The sequence below is a fragment of the Hipposideros armiger genome, unplaced genomic scaffold (assembly GCF_001890085.2).
Source record: "Hipposideros armiger isolate ML-2016 unplaced genomic scaffold, ASM189008v1 scaffold_97, whole genome shotgun sequence".
In the NCBI taxonomy this organism is placed as follows: domain Eukaryota; kingdom Metazoa; phylum Chordata; class Mammalia; order Chiroptera; family Hipposideridae; genus Hipposideros; species Hipposideros armiger.
The window spans coordinates 3,412,308-3,431,043 of NW_017731447.1; the positions used below are offsets into that span (position 1 = coordinate 3,412,308).

The 18,736-nt window shown below is 42.1% G+C and overlaps 1 protein-coding gene across 2 annotated transcripts in view; it reads right to left on the reverse strand.

The window, feature by feature from the left end:
* The window catches only part of GARIN1B (golgi associated RAB2 interactor 1B), a 13,910-nt gene extending 3,354 nt beyond the window's left edge, over window positions 1-10,556 (reverse strand). The window contains exons 1-5 of one of the 2 annotated variants that reach the window (XM_019646103.1): window positions 10,211-10,556; window positions 8,898-9,082; window positions 7,582-7,834; window positions 4,144-4,265; window positions 1,567-1,610 (exon numbers count right to left, since the gene is read on the reverse strand). In XM_019646103.1, coding sequence (XP_019501648.1) covers window positions 1,567-1,610; window positions 4,144-4,265; window positions 7,582-7,834; window positions 8,898-9,082; window positions 10,211-10,456 — 850 coding nt within the window. In that variant the 5' untranslated portion in view covers window positions 10,457-10,556. The remainder of the gene's footprint in view (window positions 1-1,566; window positions 1,611-4,143; window positions 4,266-7,581; window positions 7,835-8,897; window positions 9,083-10,210) is intronic. The other variant, XM_019646104.1, reaches the window with a different exon arrangement.
* Window positions 10,557-18,736: the final 8,180 nt, after the last annotated feature.

The following is an 18,736-nucleotide window of genomic DNA, read 5'->3' on the forward strand; positions in this document are numbered from 1 at the left end:
TTTTTATGGGTGGGGGATATGTCACTTAAAAATCCAGATTTTTGGCTTCTCTTGAAAAATTAAAGTATCTAGCCTGTGCTCAACACTGGGCCTGTGTTCTACCATGGAAATAATTAATTGAAGACTTAATTGAAATTCTCACTTTTTCATTGAAAGCCACTGTCCCCACCACTCCCTATTGTCTCCTCAATGCTGAAACCAAGCATCAGCCCAGCTGTTATTTTTACTTATAATAGAGTTGAGAGAAAAGGCAACCATTTCTTATATTCATGACATCTAGACTTTTTACGCATCTATACTACAAACTATACATTACGTTTGTAATTCCTGGTTTGGATGAAAGTTGGCAGAGCTCCCCTGGGATCTATCACTCCTCTAAATGTCTAAATATAACATGATATTCCAGCTGCCTCCTGAGCCAACGTGGAGGAAAAATTTATTAGTGGTATGGTGCACAGATATTTACTGAGCTCTTGTTGTGTTCCCAGCCTGGTGCTTGCCACTGTGGATAATTCAGAGGCATGAAAAAAATTTAGTATTGGTTGAAGAAACAAGATTGAAACCAATGAAACAATTAGGAAATAACAAAAGAGAGGTTATGACCAAGGAAAGATTCATCTGACCAAGAATGTGCCCAGAGGTATACCTGGAAGAATCAGTAGGATTTGGAGCAGGAGAGGGAATATGAACAGGACTTGGGGAAGGATAGCTAAGGTGTGCCTCAAGCAGATTTGAGCTGGAGAAGGAGATGAGGCAGAGGGCTTCTATTTACGGAGGAGAAAGTGACCAGGCAAGATGGGTAAGGGAGGGGAAGTTTATATAGAGCCCTGCCAAATGAGTGGATTTGGGGTAAACTAAAACCTGTAAATAAACAGGGAACCAGCTGCTGTTTCCAGAATGCGTCATGCTCTCTCACACAGACTCTGTCTCTTCCCAGAATGCCCTGCCTCATCCACTTCAGTCAGCCCACATGTCCTTATCCTCTATGACCGGGCTCAGACCCTAGGCCTCTGGGGGATAGCTTCCTGGGAGGAGTGAGGTACTCCCATCCTTGTGCCCCTGTGGCACCCCAGGCATGGGCTTTGAATGCTGCCTGGAAAAAGAGGTTGTATAATTTGGGGATTTACCCATCTAATTTCACCAAATTATAAACCCCTTGAAGGGAGTACTTCAGTTTCTTTCTTCAATTGGGACTCCAGAGCCTTTGACAGTGTTTGGCACTTACCGAGTGCTCAGTGCATGTTTCTGAATGAGCAAATGAATGAATGAACTAGAAGATTGCTGCAGTAGTCCAGGCAAGAGGTGATAAAGTGAACTAGGGTAGGATCTGTGGGGGGCAGAAATGAAGTAAAGAGATGAGACATTTCAAAGAAAAATTGGGAGGATTTGGTGCCAATTGACTATGGTTGCCAAAGAGCCTGAAGGAACTAAAACTAAGATATGAGGGGACATCTTGACAGCTCTGGGAAAGTTTGGATGGGGAGCTGGAAGGAATCATGTTCCTACATTTGCAGAGAAGAAAGTTCTCCGAGACAGGAGACACGGGTGCCCTGTGCCCTCTGTTACCTGACTTGTCCTTCTTGGTCTCCGTCTTTTTGCTGCTCCTGGAACTTCAGCCATTTCAGGATCAAGGAAATGAAGGTCAAAAGGAAAAAATAGAACATGAAATTCTCATTTTAAATCTTGTTTCTAGTTATATTTTTTCCTGATGCAAACGCTTTAGAGACATATAAATCTGAAAAGGGCCAGCTGTGGTTATATTGGATGGAGGTGACGCATATTAAAGCACCAGAAGGAAAAATAGGGAAGGGGGAGGTGAGACAGGGTGCAGGGGGTGGGATGGGGAGCAGGACCCAATGCTGCTGATTTTGCTGAGATAAAGTGGGTGTGACACCATCTGTTTGGTCCTGTGTCTCGGCCATTTATTTTATTTGCTTAAGTTGTGTATTGTTGCCAATGTGCAAAAACTGATATAATCACAACCAGACTAGAGCCTGCCTGAATGAGGAGAAAAGTAATCACACTCAGGGCTTTGTTCTGGGAAATTAAAGAGAAGAAACTAAATGTCTCTACAAAGCACTTATTGAGATAACAGCGGAGCAAAAATTATTTTTTCTCCGCTTCTCACATCCCCCTGATCTGTATTGTACATGACAGCCCAGACCAGGTTGCCATAGCTCCCTGGCTGACCTCTTCACATCAGCTCTCTCTCTCTTCAAATCAACAGTCACTGCAGCAGCCAGCATGACCTTTTCAACATGTAAATTGGGTCACGTCACATCCATCCCAGTTTAAAATGGTACTAAGTCTCCCATTACACTTAAAGTCTAAATTCTTTTGCATGGCTTCCCAGACCTTTCTTGGCTTGCTCTCTGCCCACTTCTACTTACGCCCTTTTACCACCACCCTGCATCCCCACTTGCGTTCCTTCCTTTTCTCTAAACTTTCCAAGCTTCTTCCTCAGGGCGAAGCCTCAGTCTTACATTCATTTGTTCCCTTAACCTGCACAGCTTTCTCCACCCTTTATCTGACTAATGCCTAGTTCTCCTTCAGGCTTTAGTCTCCTCTGACCTTCTAGAAATATTAAAAGCTGACTGTGCCAGGGACTTCTAATAGGCCCCCAATATCCTTTCTTCCCTTCTCCCTCAGGGGCAGAACATCTAATTCTGTGTTGGGCACATGGTTATGCAGAATGGAGAATGCGTTTCCCAGCCTCCCTTGTAGCTGGGTGTGGTCATGTGACTGAACTGCAGCCAATAAATGAATATAAACAGAAGCCGTTCTTCAAATAGTTAATTTAAAAAATTCAAATTTTTTAACATTTTGAGACAAACAGTTGTTTCAACTTTTCTATTAGAGTCCAGCACTTTCCAGCTCAGCAGTATGGCATCCTACCCAGAAACTTCTTAATTACAGATATGATATGCAAAATGACAACCCCAGTATAAATTATTTAACAGCAGGCAACTAATTGTTTTTCTTGTGTCAATACTTTTCTACTTCCAGCCCAAGGTAGATTTCATAGTACAAATTAATATTTATCGAGTTTACTTATATCTGCCTCTAAATCCACTGATAAGTGTGTGAAACATTTGAGCTCACGTAATCCTGACAATATCTGGATGAGGTTGGACCTATTGGGTTGTCAGAAAAGTCATGAGGCATTTTTGCAATGAAAAACATAGAAAAAATATGTCATGACTTTTCCAACAACCTAATATTACAATTTCCATTGTACAGATCTGAAAACTGAGGCCCAGAAGAGTTAAGCAATGTGCCCCACGGGCTCACAGTTGGAGCAGGGACATGGGCCTAGTTCTTTTGAGCCTTTATTACAAGACAGTACCTCCTCTGACTCTGGTTTTCAGTTTACTCAGAAAGAAACCTTTCTTTTCATTGTTCTGTCTCCGAGCTGCTAGTCCCTGTTGTGACAAAAATCTCTCTGATACCTAGTTTTTAATCTTCTGGTGATATTTACTCATTTATTTCTTGTAAGCCACAAATCAAGTTCACTAGGACCCTTAAACTTTGTGCGTCCCACTTAATCTTTGCTCTCTGGCTGTGGTGCCCAGTGGTCTAAGTAACTCTCAACTCCTATCTCTCTCATACCAACCAGTTTTAAGATTCAAACCCTGAGTCATCTATATGTTCAGGGACATTTCCTCAGGCACAAAGAGAGTCCTGTATGATGGAGCTTACAAAGTACACACCAAGAAAATGACCACAGAAGCTCCCTAAAGTCCAAGCAGAAACCAGGTGAGTAGCTAAAGAAACCCAAGAAGTACACAATGTTTTAAGTAATGTTTTGGTTATTTCTCTGTAGGACTAGGAACTGGATTAGAAATTAGGTTTTACTTCCCCACCAGTGGGACTAACGTATTCTTATCATTGGAGGGTTACTTTTCATTTTTTATAACATTCCCCCTGTGGAGTCAAGCCCACTCTGCTTGCTATGCAGAGGAGACTAAGGGGAAGAGAATCGGGAAAAGGTTGCCCTGAGTCCAGGGGAAAGACTGAAGACTTGTACCAGGATTCCATGCTCCTCCCTTCCTTGTGCTCATTAACCTGTTTTGGGGATCTCCCAGCCCAGGCTATCTGCAGAGCAGGACGGGATGTCAGGCTGGCCTGATTTAAGTCGTGTACCTGAAGTGCTTGTGCTGGTGCAAGTCGGCAAAAATCTGAGACAGGGCCTCACTCTCCCCCACGGCCATCAGCTTCATGAGGCTCTCGCTGGGCTGGGAGGCTTGGGGTTTCGTCTCTACTGACTAGATGAAGAAAAACAGCAAAGCCAGGTGGTTAAGGCCTTAGGACATCTGCATTTTCCTAATATCATGGTCCAGACACTCGAACTATTCCATTGGGCCGCCATGTCATCTGCTCAGAGAGGCAATTCTGAGGTCATATCTGTTTGTTTATACCCCCTGTAGTATGATAAATATCCTTTGGCGCCCGAAGGATAATATTATCATTGAATACTTTAGCCATAATTTAGTAGATAACCTATTTTTATTAACATATCTTAATATGTTATTGAATAGCCTATTCATATAAACTTTAATAAAGTGTATGCTACTTGGTTTTATATTTAAATGTAAGGGCATCAAATATTTATTATAGGAATTTAATAAATGCTTAAAAAATTAATTTAAGAAAAATCTTATATTGAGCAGCTTTTTACACCTGGGTAAATTGCTTTCTTTCCTGTTGCCAAAAGGTATTCTAGCTGTGCAAGCTGCTCATATTCATTCATTTATTCAATCATTTATTCAATATTTATTGATTGTCAACTATGTGCCAGGTACTGGGAATTTGGCAGCGAAGAAAATCCCTGCCTTCATGGAGTTTACCTTGTAGCTTAAGTCAGTCTTATGTCATACTCTAAGGCCTAGAGCAAAATGGCCCAGGTAGCTTCACTGGTGAATTCTATTAAATAGTTAAAGAAGTAGCAATATCCATTCTTCACAAACTCAGAAAATAGAGGAGGAGGGAACACTTCCCCAATCACTCAATGAGGCCAGGATTACCCCAATCCCAAAGCTAGGATATCACAAGAAAACTACATCAATATTTCTAATGAAACAGATACGAAATCCTTAATAAAATGCTGGAAACCCAAATCCTGTAATATTTAAAAGGGATAATACACATACACATCATAATCAAGTAGAATTTGTTGCAAGAACACAAGGCTGGTTTAATATCTAAAAATCAATTAATGTAATATACTATATCAATGGAATAAAGGGCAAACCACATGATCATCTCAATAAATTCAGAAAAAATTTTGGCAAAATTCAATACCCATTCATGATAAAATCTCTCAAACAAAGAATAAAAGGGCACTTCCTCAACCTGACAAAATTCCACAGTTAGCATCATATTTAATGAAAGACAATGCTTTTCCCCCAAGATTGGGAACATGGCAAGGATGTCTGCTTTTGTAACTTCTCTTAAACATGTACTAAAGGTTCTAGCTAAGAAAATAAGCAATAAACAAACAAAATGATACAGACTAGAAATAAAGTAAAACTGTCTTTATTTTCAGGTGACTATGTATGTATGTATGTATGTATGTATGTATGTAATTCCGAGGAATCCACAAAAACTACTATATCTAATGAACAAGATTAATATACAAAAACAGTTGTGTTTCTATATACTATCAATGAATGATGCAAACATAAAATTAAGAAAACATAATTTTATTCGCACTAATATCAACAACAATAAAATACTTGGAATAAATTTAACAAAAGAAGTAAAGAACTTGTACAAAAACGTTGCTAACAGAAATTAAAGACGATCAAAATGAATGGAAAGACATTCTATATCCATGTATTGCAAGACTCAATATTATCAAGATGGCAATTCTCCCTAAATTGATGTATAAACTCAACATGTCCTTATCAAAATCCCAGCAGGCTATTTTATAGAAATTGACAAGCTGATCCTAAAATTTATATGGAAATTCAAAGGATCTAGAATAGCCAAGACAGTTTTTAAAAGGACAAAATTGGAAGACGTACATCACCCAATTTCAAAACTTACTACAAAGCTACATTAATCAAGACCATGTGGTATTGGCAAAGAATTGGCAAACAGATCAACAGAACCGAATTGAGAATCCAGAAATAAATCCTTATATCTATGGTCAATTGATTTTGACAAAGGTGTTCAAGACAATTCAATGAGGAAAGGATAGTTTTTTCAACAAATGGTGCTGGGACAATTGTATATCCACTAGAAAAAAAAAAAAGAAAGAAAAGAAAATGTAGGCCCTTACCTCACACCATACACAAATATTAACTCAAAATGTATTACAGACCTAAATGGAAGAGATAAATCTATAAAACTTCTAGGAGAAAACAGAGAATAAAATCTTTGTGACTGTGGGTTGAAAAGAGTTCTTAGATATAATTCCAAAAGACTGATCCATAAAAGAAAAAATTAATAAGTTGCACTTCATCAAAATTTAAAATCTTTTGATTCTCAAAAGACATCATTAAGAAAATGAAAAGATAATTCACAGACTTGGAGAAAATATTTGCAAATCATATATCTGATACAGGACTTGTATCCAGAATATATAAAGAACTCTTAAAACTCAATAAAAAGACAAAACCCAGCTTAAAAACAGGAAAAAGATTTGAATAGACATTTAACTAAAGAAGATATATAAATGACTAATAAGCCCATAAAAAGTTGCTCAACATCATTGGCCATTCAGGAAATCCAAATTAAAACCACTACACAACCACCAGAATGTCTTTAATCAAAAACATAAGACAATACCAGTGTTGGTGAGGACGTGGAGAAAAGAAGCATTCATGCATTGCTGGTGGGACTATAAAATGGTGCAGCCGCTTTGGGAAACAAAAACTTTAAAAGTTCAACATAAATGTACATGACCTAGCAGTTCCATTTCTTGGAATCTACCCAAAACAAATGAAAACAAACATCTACACAAATATTCATGGCAGCATTATTCATAAAAGCCAAAAAAACTGGAAACAGTCCAAATGTCCATCAACTGCTGAATGGATAAACAAAATGTGGCATATTTATACAATGGACTACTATTCAACAATTAAAAGGAATGAATTATTGATAGTCTGTGACTCTGCCACAGAGTCGGTCCCATGCTACAAGTTGGGTGAACCTGGAAAACATTATGCTGAATGAAAAAAGCCAGAAACAAAAGACTATATATAGTGTAGGATTCCATTTATGTGAAATGTGTAAGAAATATGAATTTATTGAAACTGAAAACAGATCAAAGGCTGTGTAGGGCAGGAAATAGGAAGAGGGAATGACCGTAAATGGGCACAAGGGAATTTTTTAGGCTGATGGAAATGTTCCAAAACTGGATAGTGGTGATGGCTGACCAACTCCATGCATTTACTGAAAGTGTTGAACTGTGCATAGTGGGTGAATTTTATGGTTGTAAATTGTACCTCAATAAAGCTGAGTAGAAAAGGCCTAAGGCAGGGATTACCTTCACAGGGTGCGCACATACCAGCTCACCTAAGCCCTACAGCTTAGCTCTGACCTTGGCTGGAGGCAGCAATGGTGAAAACTTACATTAGCGTCTCCGGAGGGACTGCAGGTGTTCTTGGGTACCAGACAGTGAGTGACAAGAATCTGAGGGTCTTTGGTGGTGATGGACAGGCCCGTCTGCAGAATTTGAACCAGTCGAATCCAGAAGTGGAAGACAGTCTCAGGATGGTCAGGGTGGAGCCTTAGGTAATAGATCTTCTCAGTGACTGTCCTCAACCGCAGGACGCGTTGAAGGCAGTCACAGACCTGGAGCTCCACGAACTTCAGTGGGAGAATCCTGAAGCCACAAGGGAAGACAAACACTGACGACCCCATTGATTCTGATCCGACACCCTATCTTCATTAAAACGAGGAGTGTCTCCTTCAGGACTGAGGCTTTTGGGGGTAGGAAAGAGAGTGCTTAGCAGAGTGCTTCTCACACTTTAAGGAGATCAGAATCACTTGGAGAGCTTGTTTAAAATGCAGACACCTGAAGATACCCCCAAAGCTCAGATTCAGTGATTCTGGGATGTGCCCCTGGAATCTGCATTTCAACCTCCACCCATCTTGTCATGATTTTCATGCTGGTGTCCCAGGATCCCGTGGGAGAGAGGCAGCCTAGGAGTAAGGTAGCTGAGGTCACAGGGTTTTTCAGTTTTCTTCTTGAGAGCACACAGAAAGCTGTCCTCCTCTGCCACAGAGTTGGCCCCACTGTCCATTCATTGACCCTATTGACTAAATTACTCTTCTCAAAGGAGCTAAAGTTCAGGGAGCTGGCTTCTCACTGAGGCAACTGGAGAAATGTTTCCCTGGACTTCTGGGAATATCTAGAGATTTTTGAATATCCTACAGATTACTTTAAGAGGCTCACACATCAAAAGGGGCAGTTTCATCCCAGATAAGTATGATGTCACTATATGTTACAGTTCTAAGTGACACTTAGTTCCATTCATTTTACTGGTAGGAAAACTGAGATGAAACAAGTTACTTATGACTCAAACACTATTTGAGTCTAGTTAGTTGCACACCAAGACTAGCACCTGCAACTCCCAACCAGGGCTCCCTCTGTTAGATCTCACTGCTTCCTTGCCCCTCGGCCAAAAGCAGAGAGATTGCCTAGGAATTCAGCGGAGTGAGTGCAGCGAGAAGGAAAGCGAACATGCAGACGATGCCTCCCTTCACCCCACTTAACCTAGAATGCTTCCAGTGTGCCCGCTGTCTTACGTTGCTGTTATCTAAGAAAATTAATGTCACTGCCAATGACGTCTCTGTTTTCTCCCACCTTGAGTTTAGTCACAATACAGCCTTCGCTTTGGGTCCATCCCTCCCCCGAGCTTGTCCTTCCCATCGGTGTTGCTTACTTCTTCAGGATGATGTCTGGGGCTTCAGATGGTCTGTTCCATGTCTGGCTCTGCCCCTGGTGCCATTTGACACGGGCCACGAGGAGGATGTTGGGAAGGGGCAGGCAGGGCACGGAGGAGGTTACCCCAAGGGCCATGGTGTTGGAGGCTTTGTACATGTTGACCCAGTTCCTGCCCTTTTTGACCTGCAAAGCAGCCCCACGGGCACAGCCTGAGCGTTTGGCAGAAGCAGTAGGATGTTTCAGCCAAGAGTTTCTCAACCTCGGCAATATTCACATTGTGGGCAGCATAATTCTTTGTTTGGGGAGGAGGCTGTCCCAGGCACTGTAGGATGTTTAGCAGAACCTTTCGCCTCCACCCACTGGATGCCATTAGCAATTCCACCCGCAACCCCACCAAGTTGTGACAACGCAAAATGTCTCTAGACACTGCCAGATATCCCCTGGTTTTGGAGGGCAAAATCATGGTTTTTGAGAACCACTGTTTTAACCTGTATTGGTTAAATAACTGTAATAGTATTTATGCTATCTACTATTAGCAATTGCCCACAAGAAGTATATAACCCAGGAGCTCCCTGACATGTTCCACGTATCTGTGAATCTTCCCCAGACTGTTTCCTGGCTTTTCTTTGAAACACTTGTTCTTTGGCCCTTCTTCAAAAGGCCCTATCATCTCCTGCACCTTCCCTGAACTGTAAGCCCCCTTGTAACTCCCAAGTTTTGTTTATTCTGGCCTCCATCTGGCCTGAGGACAGCCCAGGCGGGGAAACAAAAATATACCAAGTGCCTGTTGTACTAAGGCCTTTGCCTCCTGTGTTTACAAGTAACCCTCAGGTCAGTCTGACCCTTTTTACAATAGAGACAGCTTGGATTCAGAGTACCAGGTCACTTGCACAGTGATGCCTCCTGATGAGAAAGCACTGGACTGGACTCTGAGCCCAGATCTTTCTGGGTGTCCAGCTCCTGTTCTCTGACCAATCAGCGTTCCTATTCCGATCCCTCAGAGGGCGTCTTGTTTCATTGCCTCTTTGGGTGACAGACTGGAGAAGGAAGTAAACTGAGGGATTTGGGTACCAAATCCTCCACTCAGAGCCGAGAACACCTGAGCTCTCTCCCCAGAGTGGCAGCTGTGTACAAGAGAAGCCCTGTCTGGGGCTCTGCAAAGTCAGGGTCAAATGGGGGTGGCTTTGCATTCCAGGCCCACTGACTTCTCCTTGCTCAGGAGAATTCAATCAGGGACGGACTCTCCCGGTCACACGTTGGAAACAGGTGTAGAAGAATCAAGGAGTGCCATTCTGAGCGACCCCAGAGTACCTGGACAAAGTTGCTTTCAAACACCGCTGAGTCAGGAAACAGGTTGAATTCTGGGGAGTGAACCATCTGGCAGAGCAGTCCCTCCTCCACGCCCAGGTCCACTCCAGGGTTTGGTTCCCCATCCACAGGCAAGAGGTCCCTGAATTCTTTCCAGGCATTCAGGGCAGGGAAGGTTGAATAGGATCTTGTGACTTTTACTGTCTTCTTTGATTTCCAACAAGTCTTTCCATGTGGAACTGATGACATTTCCGCACATGCTCACGGGCCTGCTGCACATTTGTCCTGGGATCTCTCTCTGCCCTCCTGGCCTTGGGCAGCTGGCCAAGGCCTGGGACCACCAATCAGCTCACAATGATGAATGGATGACATCATGAGAACCCAGGACAGCCTACAGGAAAGGGAAATGCAGAGGAGCCTCCCTTTTCCTCCAGAGTGCTTTGCTGGCTCCTTTGTGCCCTGATAGTCTCCAGCCCTTCTTGGGAGCCATGGACAGGGCTCCCCTAGAACTTGCTGGTAAGACAGTGAGCCAGATAGGAAGTGAGGAAAGAAGGTGGTTGGGAAACTCCTTCGACTGCTAAGAGAAAAATACCCTCCCTGCCTTTCAACTGTCCCTTACTCTTAATGCAATCCCCTCCCCCAAAAGTGTTTTAAAGACTGTTTATTTAAAACCCAGCCTTCCCTCATTTTGCACATTCCCCCTCCCCTCCCTGCCGGCCCCTCCCCCCGACCCTACACACACACACACACACACACACACACACACCCTGGTGTAGCTACAGTAGCCTTTTCTGGTTATGTGGTTATGGAAGGAGTTGCAGGACTTCTCCGTGCTCTGCTGCAGCTGGCTGGTTATTTCTGCAGGCTTATGTCCCTTAGGAAGTCAAACTGTAGGAGCAGAAGTAATTATTTTCTGACCCAGAGGCTGGCTTTGTGAGGGTGCCAGCTGGGAGGAACAGAGCCCTGATGAGCAAGAAGCCATTAACCATCTCAGAGGGTGACAGTGCCCCTCATTCCTGAGCGAGAAGAAGAGAGAGCCCAGGTCCTGTGGTGACTGGATCAGGGGCAAAGAACCAAGCAGTCTGACCACTATTGAAGTCCATTTCAGGGAGAAATTGTATTCCAATTTGGACAAAATTCCCAAATTTATTAAATAACGTATTAACTATCAAGGTCAAATGTGATCAATTTAGAAAAGCAATTTGACAACCAATATATGCAATGTAGAAGCTTGGAGATTTATTTCGATTTATTATCAAGTCATAGAGAAGGATGAAAGGTCACGAGGTCATCTGATTCCATCAGCCCCTCACCTAGTTCTTTCTATTGTGCTTTTTTTAATGTTAATTTTTTTTCCTTTTAATTGGGGAGTTGGGGGAGGGGAACAGTGTTGGGGAATTGGGGAAGGGGAACCAGCCAAGTTGTTCTTCAGTCTTAGTTGTGGAGGGCGCTAGTCGCCATCTGGCTGCCCATCGGCAGCTTGTGGTCTCTAAGCTCAAGGTGCTGTGTTCAATTTTAGTTGCAGGTGGGCGTAGCCACCATTCCATGCAGGGGTCAAACTGGCAGTCTTGTTAAGAGTGCATGCCCTATCCACTGAGCCATCCAGGTGGCAGCTCAGCTCAAGGTGCCAAGTTCAGTCTTAGTTGCGGGTGGGCATAGCCCACCATCGAACAGGCAGTCTTGTTGTTAGGAGCACGTGCTCTCACCATCTGAGCCATCCTGCCACCTGTTGGCAGCACAGTGGCAGCTCAGCTCGGGTGCAGCGTCACTGGCCCATGTGGGAATCGAACCGGCAGCCCTGTTGCTCAGAGCTCGCGCTCTTAAGCTAACTCTTAACCAACTGAGCTACTCGGCCAGCCCTCCATTGTGCTTTTGCTCCAGCCCCTGTAAGAGCTCTCTGGTTGGTAAAGAACTTCTGCACTCATGTTCCTCGTATTTTTTTTTAACCATGTGGAGAAAATACCCTCTATGGTAACATTCTCTAGGGATGGGGTCAGAGGCCACCACCTATAGTTTACATTTTCCCTGGAAATGACAGAACAGTACAAAAGTGATGGCAAGTAATACACTAATATGATGCTTTTCCCAGTTAAAGCTTACCCGCAACAGTAAACCTTATTGACTTTGATGTATGGTTTAGATATATTTGGCCATTGAGACATTCAAAAGTCCCCTTCAACTGGGAAAATGACTTGTTCTCTTTTCCATATAAGCCTGCTGAGCCCACTTCTGTGGTATGTGGAGGAAGGCTTTAGCACCCAGCCTAGAAAGCTAATTGTGAGGAAGCAAGCTTTTAGCACTAAACAAAATGCTAAGCAGTGATATAAATGGTACTTTAAGATGTCTACCTCTACTCCTTTAGGAGGCTAAACAGTATCGTCCAAGTCCATAGGGCAGTATCCAGGAGAAGGTCAACACCCCAATACAGTGGTTCTCTACCCTGTCAGACCCAAGTCCCTTTTTCATGACGAATATTTTGTAATACCCCTTTTACCATTCTGAAATAAAATTCAGTGACTATAATTCACCTAAATATATATTTAAAATCGGTATGCTGCTCCAACTGAATTATAAAGGGGAAAAACTATAATGAAAAAATATATTCCAATATGTAAGTGCTTTCTGCCCGCACCAAACCTCAAAAACCAGCACACTGAATCTTTTTAAACACCATTTGACAGATCCTTAGTTGTTTATCCCAATATCCAGTCTCTCCATTTCTTTTGTAATAGAATTTCTCATTGAGCACAAGTTTCTAGAATAGAGGTTACATTTCCTGACTGGTCTTACAGCTAAGTAAATGTGCATGACTATGTTCTGATAAAAGAGATATAAGCTCAAGTGTTAGGTGTAATTTCTGTGAAGAGTCATTGTAGGAAGGGGGTTTGCTCTTTTTCACTCCTTATTTTTTCTTTTGGCTAGAATACAGGCTTGATCCTGGAGCTTGAACAGCCCTATTGGATCATGAAATAGCATGCTAAGGATTGTAGCATAGCCAGATAAAAGGGCTCCCATTCTTTAATGATCATAAAACTATCATACTGGTCCTGGACTGTGTACCTCCGGACCGCTTTTAAGTAGGAGAGAAATAAATTAGGATTTTCTGTTATGTTGAGCCAGACTTAAAACTAGCTGGTACAACTACATAAAACTCCTAACTACTCTTCTGGACTAATTTTACAGGAAATGGTGGTACTACTTATTTAATAAGTATAAGCAGTGAAGAAATTAGGGCTAATTTATGAGACATTAGGACCTTAAGATTGACAAACTTACAACTTCTGGAAAGTTGTATAACTACATATTCTAATAATATCAGAAACTCATTGCTTTTGTCTTCCTGTGAATTCAGTGATGTTAATGCTGCAACAGTTGTTGCCTTTTGCACGTCTGGTGATGAGCACTTTGGTGACAGTCTCCTCAACTATGTTGACTGCCCTTTGGCTTGAGGCTAAAGTCACTTTGGCAGTGTCAGGTATCATTTCAAAGCTTGTTCAGGAATGACCAGGGTATCTGGTTGTCAGTTGGAACAGGACCCAGGTTTTGTGTTTAAAGCTTATACAGTTTTGGAGACTCTTAAAAATAAAAAGACTGGAGGGAGAGGAGAGTCAGGAGTCATTGTTTAATGGGGACAGACTTTCATTTTGGAAAGATGACAAAGTCCTGGAGATGGGTGGTGGTGATTGTTGCACAACAATGTGAATGAACGTAATGCCACTGAAATGTAAACCTAAAAATGGTTAAAATAGTACATTTTACATTATGCTTATTTTACCACAATAAAAAATGCTAGGACATAAAAAATAAAATTTAAAAATACCACAAAAGTATGAAACAAAATTGCTAGCTGTCCTCCTAGGGCCTTGAAAGGGTCCATGTAAACAAGGGACCCTGAAACGTAAGCTTTATTACCTTCATCGTAAAATTTGTCCCATTTACATCTATGTCACTATTTTTTAAAAAAATTTCAGGGGCAGCCAGTTAGCTCAGTTGGTTAGAGCGCAGGCTCATAACACTAAGGTTGCTGGTTCGATCCCCACATGGGCCACTGAGATGCGCCCACCACAAGTAGATTGAAACAACTGCTTGACTTGGAGCTGATGGGTCCTGAGAAAACACACTGTTCCCCAATAAAAGTTAAAATTAAAAAAACAAAACAAAACAAAAAAGCTTTTTACATAAGCAGTACATGTAGTACTACAAAGTACAAAGTACAAGCTTTGTAGAACATTAGAAAATACAGACAAGGGCCGGCAGAGTGGCGCATTGGTTGGGAGCTGGCTTGGGACGCCAGAGGGCCCCGGTTCGGATCCCACATGTGGGGGCCAGTGACACTGCCCTCCACAGCTAAGATGCTGAACAACAGCTCAACCTGGAGCTGGGCTGCCGTGAGTCGCCGGCAACGGCATAAGTGGCAGTCCCTGCTGCAGTGGGTTGCCATGGGCTACCGTGTGTAGCGAGCAGCCAGCATGAGCGGCCAGCAGCCACCGTGAGCGGCCATCCAGAGGCCGGTGACTGATCGGCCTCGCCGGGAGGAGCGCAGTGATGGTGCCAACTTGGGCCAGTGGGGCGTCGTTCTCCACGGCTAGACTGAAGAACAAAATGGAAGGCGGCTTGTCGGATCCCCTTCCCCCAATTCCCCAGTGCTGTTCCCATCCCCCAATTCCCCAATAAAAAATCTTTAAAAAAAAAGAAAACACAGACAAGTTAAAAAAACAAACAGCATATTCCTACATCCCAGAAAACATCACTGCAACAACCTGTGTATGTGTACCAAAATGAATGCACACTCTTCTAATTATTTTATAAACTTTTAATAATCTATTTTATTTGGTCAACACTCTCTACCTTTGTGTTTTGGTATACTTTCATCTCATCTTATCTCATTTCATTTCCAGGCCATATCAAAATTTCTCCAATTATTTTTATGCTAGTTTATCCAAATCAGTATCCAACCCAAGACCACACATTCATTTATATTAATTTTAACCTAGTACAGTCCCTTTTTTAGGACACTTACTAGTGGAAACAATTAAGTAGTTGTCCTACAGAATGCCCCACAGTCTGGATTTGTCTGGTTATTTCCTTGTGGTATTTAGCTTGCTTCTCTAGTAACTATATTTCCTGTGAAATAGAAGTCACATCTAAAGGGCTGTTGGATCCAGGTAAGCATTTTTTAAAATTAAGATAGTCACTTTCTCTTAGTGTGGAGCTACCATGGGCTCTAAGTAAGATACTGCTGTCCTCTCCCAAAAAATGTTAATAAGAAAATGCATATAAAAAATATGTATCAGAAGAAAAATGATTCCAGGAAATAAAATAAAGTCTTTGAATCTTCTCTGTACTCTCAAGGAAATTAAATACAATATAGGACCCTATGAAACAAACAAAAAATCAGAGATACCAAAATTAGATGAAAAGATAACTTGAAAAGGTAAGGAAAGAAACAGAAGAAACACCCATTAAATATCTGAAAGTCACATTAGAAGCCACAAGAAGTAGAGTTGACATGACAGAAAACTGAGTCAGTGACCTGGATAACAGGCTTGAGGCTGTCACACAGAACATAATAAAGAAGGATAAAGAGATGAAGTGACTAGAAGGAAAATGATAAACACATAAGACATTTATGTTGATCCAATATACAGCTAGAGTCCCTGATGAAGAGGTAACATGTGAAATTGAAAAGGCAGTCAAAAACATAAAAGAAAAAGCCATTTCTGAAACAAAAAGACTCAATTTGTCAAATGAACAGGATTTACTATAGTCCAGGTAAACTGAGCAAAGAAACCATTGCGACCAGAACAGGTCTTGTAAAGTTCTTAAATATTAGGAATAACAAAAGCACTCTACTACAAAAACATCCAGATAGAGGAGGCAGACAACCTACCACGGGGAATAAAATGTGACTGGTCTCAGACCTCTTCTTAGCAGTTTTAGATGGAAGACAATAGAGAACAATGTAGAAAGAATGTTGAAGAGGAAAGGATGTGACTCAATAATTCCACAAATGCACAAATGGCTAGAAATTCATTCAAGTGTGAAGGTAGCAAAAATAATATTAACACTAAGTACACTAGAATACATAAATCTATAAACTGGTTCTTCGAAAAAAAAATTAGACAAATCACTAGCTAACAATTTAATTTTTAAAATGGAAGACATAAAATGTAAAATTTGAAATAAGAAAACACAAGTAAGTTCAAATAACAAGGAAGTACAGGCTTCTGGGTAAAAGTAATGAAATGAAGCTGTATTACTTATACTCTAGGTAGTCAAAAGACTCCAAAATACAGTGACTTAAAATAGAAGTTTGATTCCCTCTTACTTAGTCGTCCAAAGGTAAGCAGTCCAGATCTGGTAGAGTGTCTCTGCCATACTCAACATGTGGCTTCCATCTCTGGGTTCCAAGGTGGCTGCCCAGCTCCTACCATCACGTTTGCATCCTGGCCAGGAAGAAGGGGGAAAGGGAAGGGGACTGCACACTCATTCCTTTTAAGGGTATGACCTGGAAATGGCATAATCACTTTTGCTCACATCCTATTGGTTGGAATTCAGTCACATGGCCACACCCAGCTACAAGGGAACCTGGGAAATGTAGCTTTTAGCTGGGTGGCCATGAGCCCAGCTTGCACTGGGGGAGTCTATAATTTATTATTTAAGGATGACGGATACCAGTGGATAATCAGCAGCCTCTGCAAAGAAGCCAAGTCACAGAATTACTCCCTCTGACATCCACAGTAAGTACAGAGTAATTTTTTTTAACAGGAAAAATTTAATTAGTGACAAACTAATAGGAAAAGAGGTTAAGTGGTGGCCGAAGAATACAGAGAACAGAAAATCCGGTATAATAGAGAAAGCAAGCTAGTTAATATAATTGTGTGTCTTTTCACAAATTAACACCCCCTTTTCATTCCCCCCCACCCCCACCAAATTGAGAGAGGCAGCCTGAGGGAGTGAGTAATCAGCTCAGAGAAAACAACAGTAAGAAAAATCTTCAAGAGTAGAAGCCCCTATTTATTACAGCGTTGTATCAGCAGAGGCAGAAAAGCTCAGCTGGGTTTGCCATTTTTGAGATCTTCAGGCTGAATTGACAAAGATTACTCCATGAGAACAGGATACACCCTCAACTACAGAAGAGGACATTTAAAAACTGTCAGGAGACAGCACAGCCCAGGTTCTCACTGGACAGACAGACCCCGAGAGATTGGAGATGAGAAGTGAGTTGGAGTGCGGGTAGGACAGACAGGATGTCACAGTGGGATTGGGGAGGGCGGAAAAGAGCCCGAGGAGCAGGCGATGGCACCGCTGGAATTGTACTGCGGTGCGGTTGATGCTGTCAAGGGCTTGCTTCCCTGAGAGCTAGGGAGAGGTTGTGGGGCCAGCAGAGCAAAGGAGCCTCCAGGAGCAGCCGAGAAAGTGGAGATAGCCAAGGAGGACAAAGAGTATCATCAAGGTCCATAGGGCAGTATCCAGGAGAAGGTCAACACCCCAATACAGTGGTTCTCTACCCTGTCAGACCCAAGTCCCTTTTTCATGACGAATATTTTGTAATACCCCTTTTACCATTCTGAAATAAAATTCAGTGACTATAATGCACCTAAATGTATATTAAAAATCGATATGTTGCCCCAACTGAAATATAAAGGGGAAAAACTATATAATTAAAATATGTATGTTCCAATGTAAATGCTTGTGCATGACGCTATTAGAAGTCACAATGAAATCTAATCGGAAGCTTGTGCCCAGAATGCCGTAGTTACCAAAAAAAGTCCCGTAAACGTGTATTGAATTGGCTACTGAAAAATAGTAAAACTCCACTATAGATTTATAAGTGAGGTCCCAAATAGTCAATCGGGTTGGGGTGGTGTTATTGTAAAGTTAAATTCCTGGGGTTAACTTGCTCAGCCTTGGGACTGGGAGGTGCAGATTCAATCCATTGGAGCCTCCTCAGCTGTGGTGTGGCGCCACCTAGTGGCATGTCCGCTCTACTTACATAGGCGTGTGAAAGAATCCGGGTCTCCAGGCTGCTTGGGCCCCTGGCTTTAGCAACTAGGCTGGGGTGAGCAAACTACCAAAGGTCTCGATGATGGCGGCTGACAGGAATGGGCATGAGGGGGACTGACTCTTTCCTGTGAGAACATACCCGGAGGCCATTGCTTTATTGCACTTTGAGAATCACCAGCTGCCCAAAGCTTATGCCAAGCTGTTCTGGACTTTTCTTATCTGTGAAATATAGTTCATAATGACAACCCTCACACACAATTATGAGAATCACATTAGATTGTAGATGTGAAGACACTTAAAAATGCAAAGCATTGACAAATGGCATGTCCTGAGTACGAGTGACAATCCCATACCACTAATTGCCACATTCTTCTTGCATCTAGATACGGTCCTTAAATGGCAGTGAGGGGAGGGATGGATGTGACAGAAATTCCTTTCCTTCTTTGTGCAAAGCCAATGTACTTAACTGGAGACTTTAGGGGGCTAAAAACCAATTCAGAAAAAACAAACTATCTATGAATG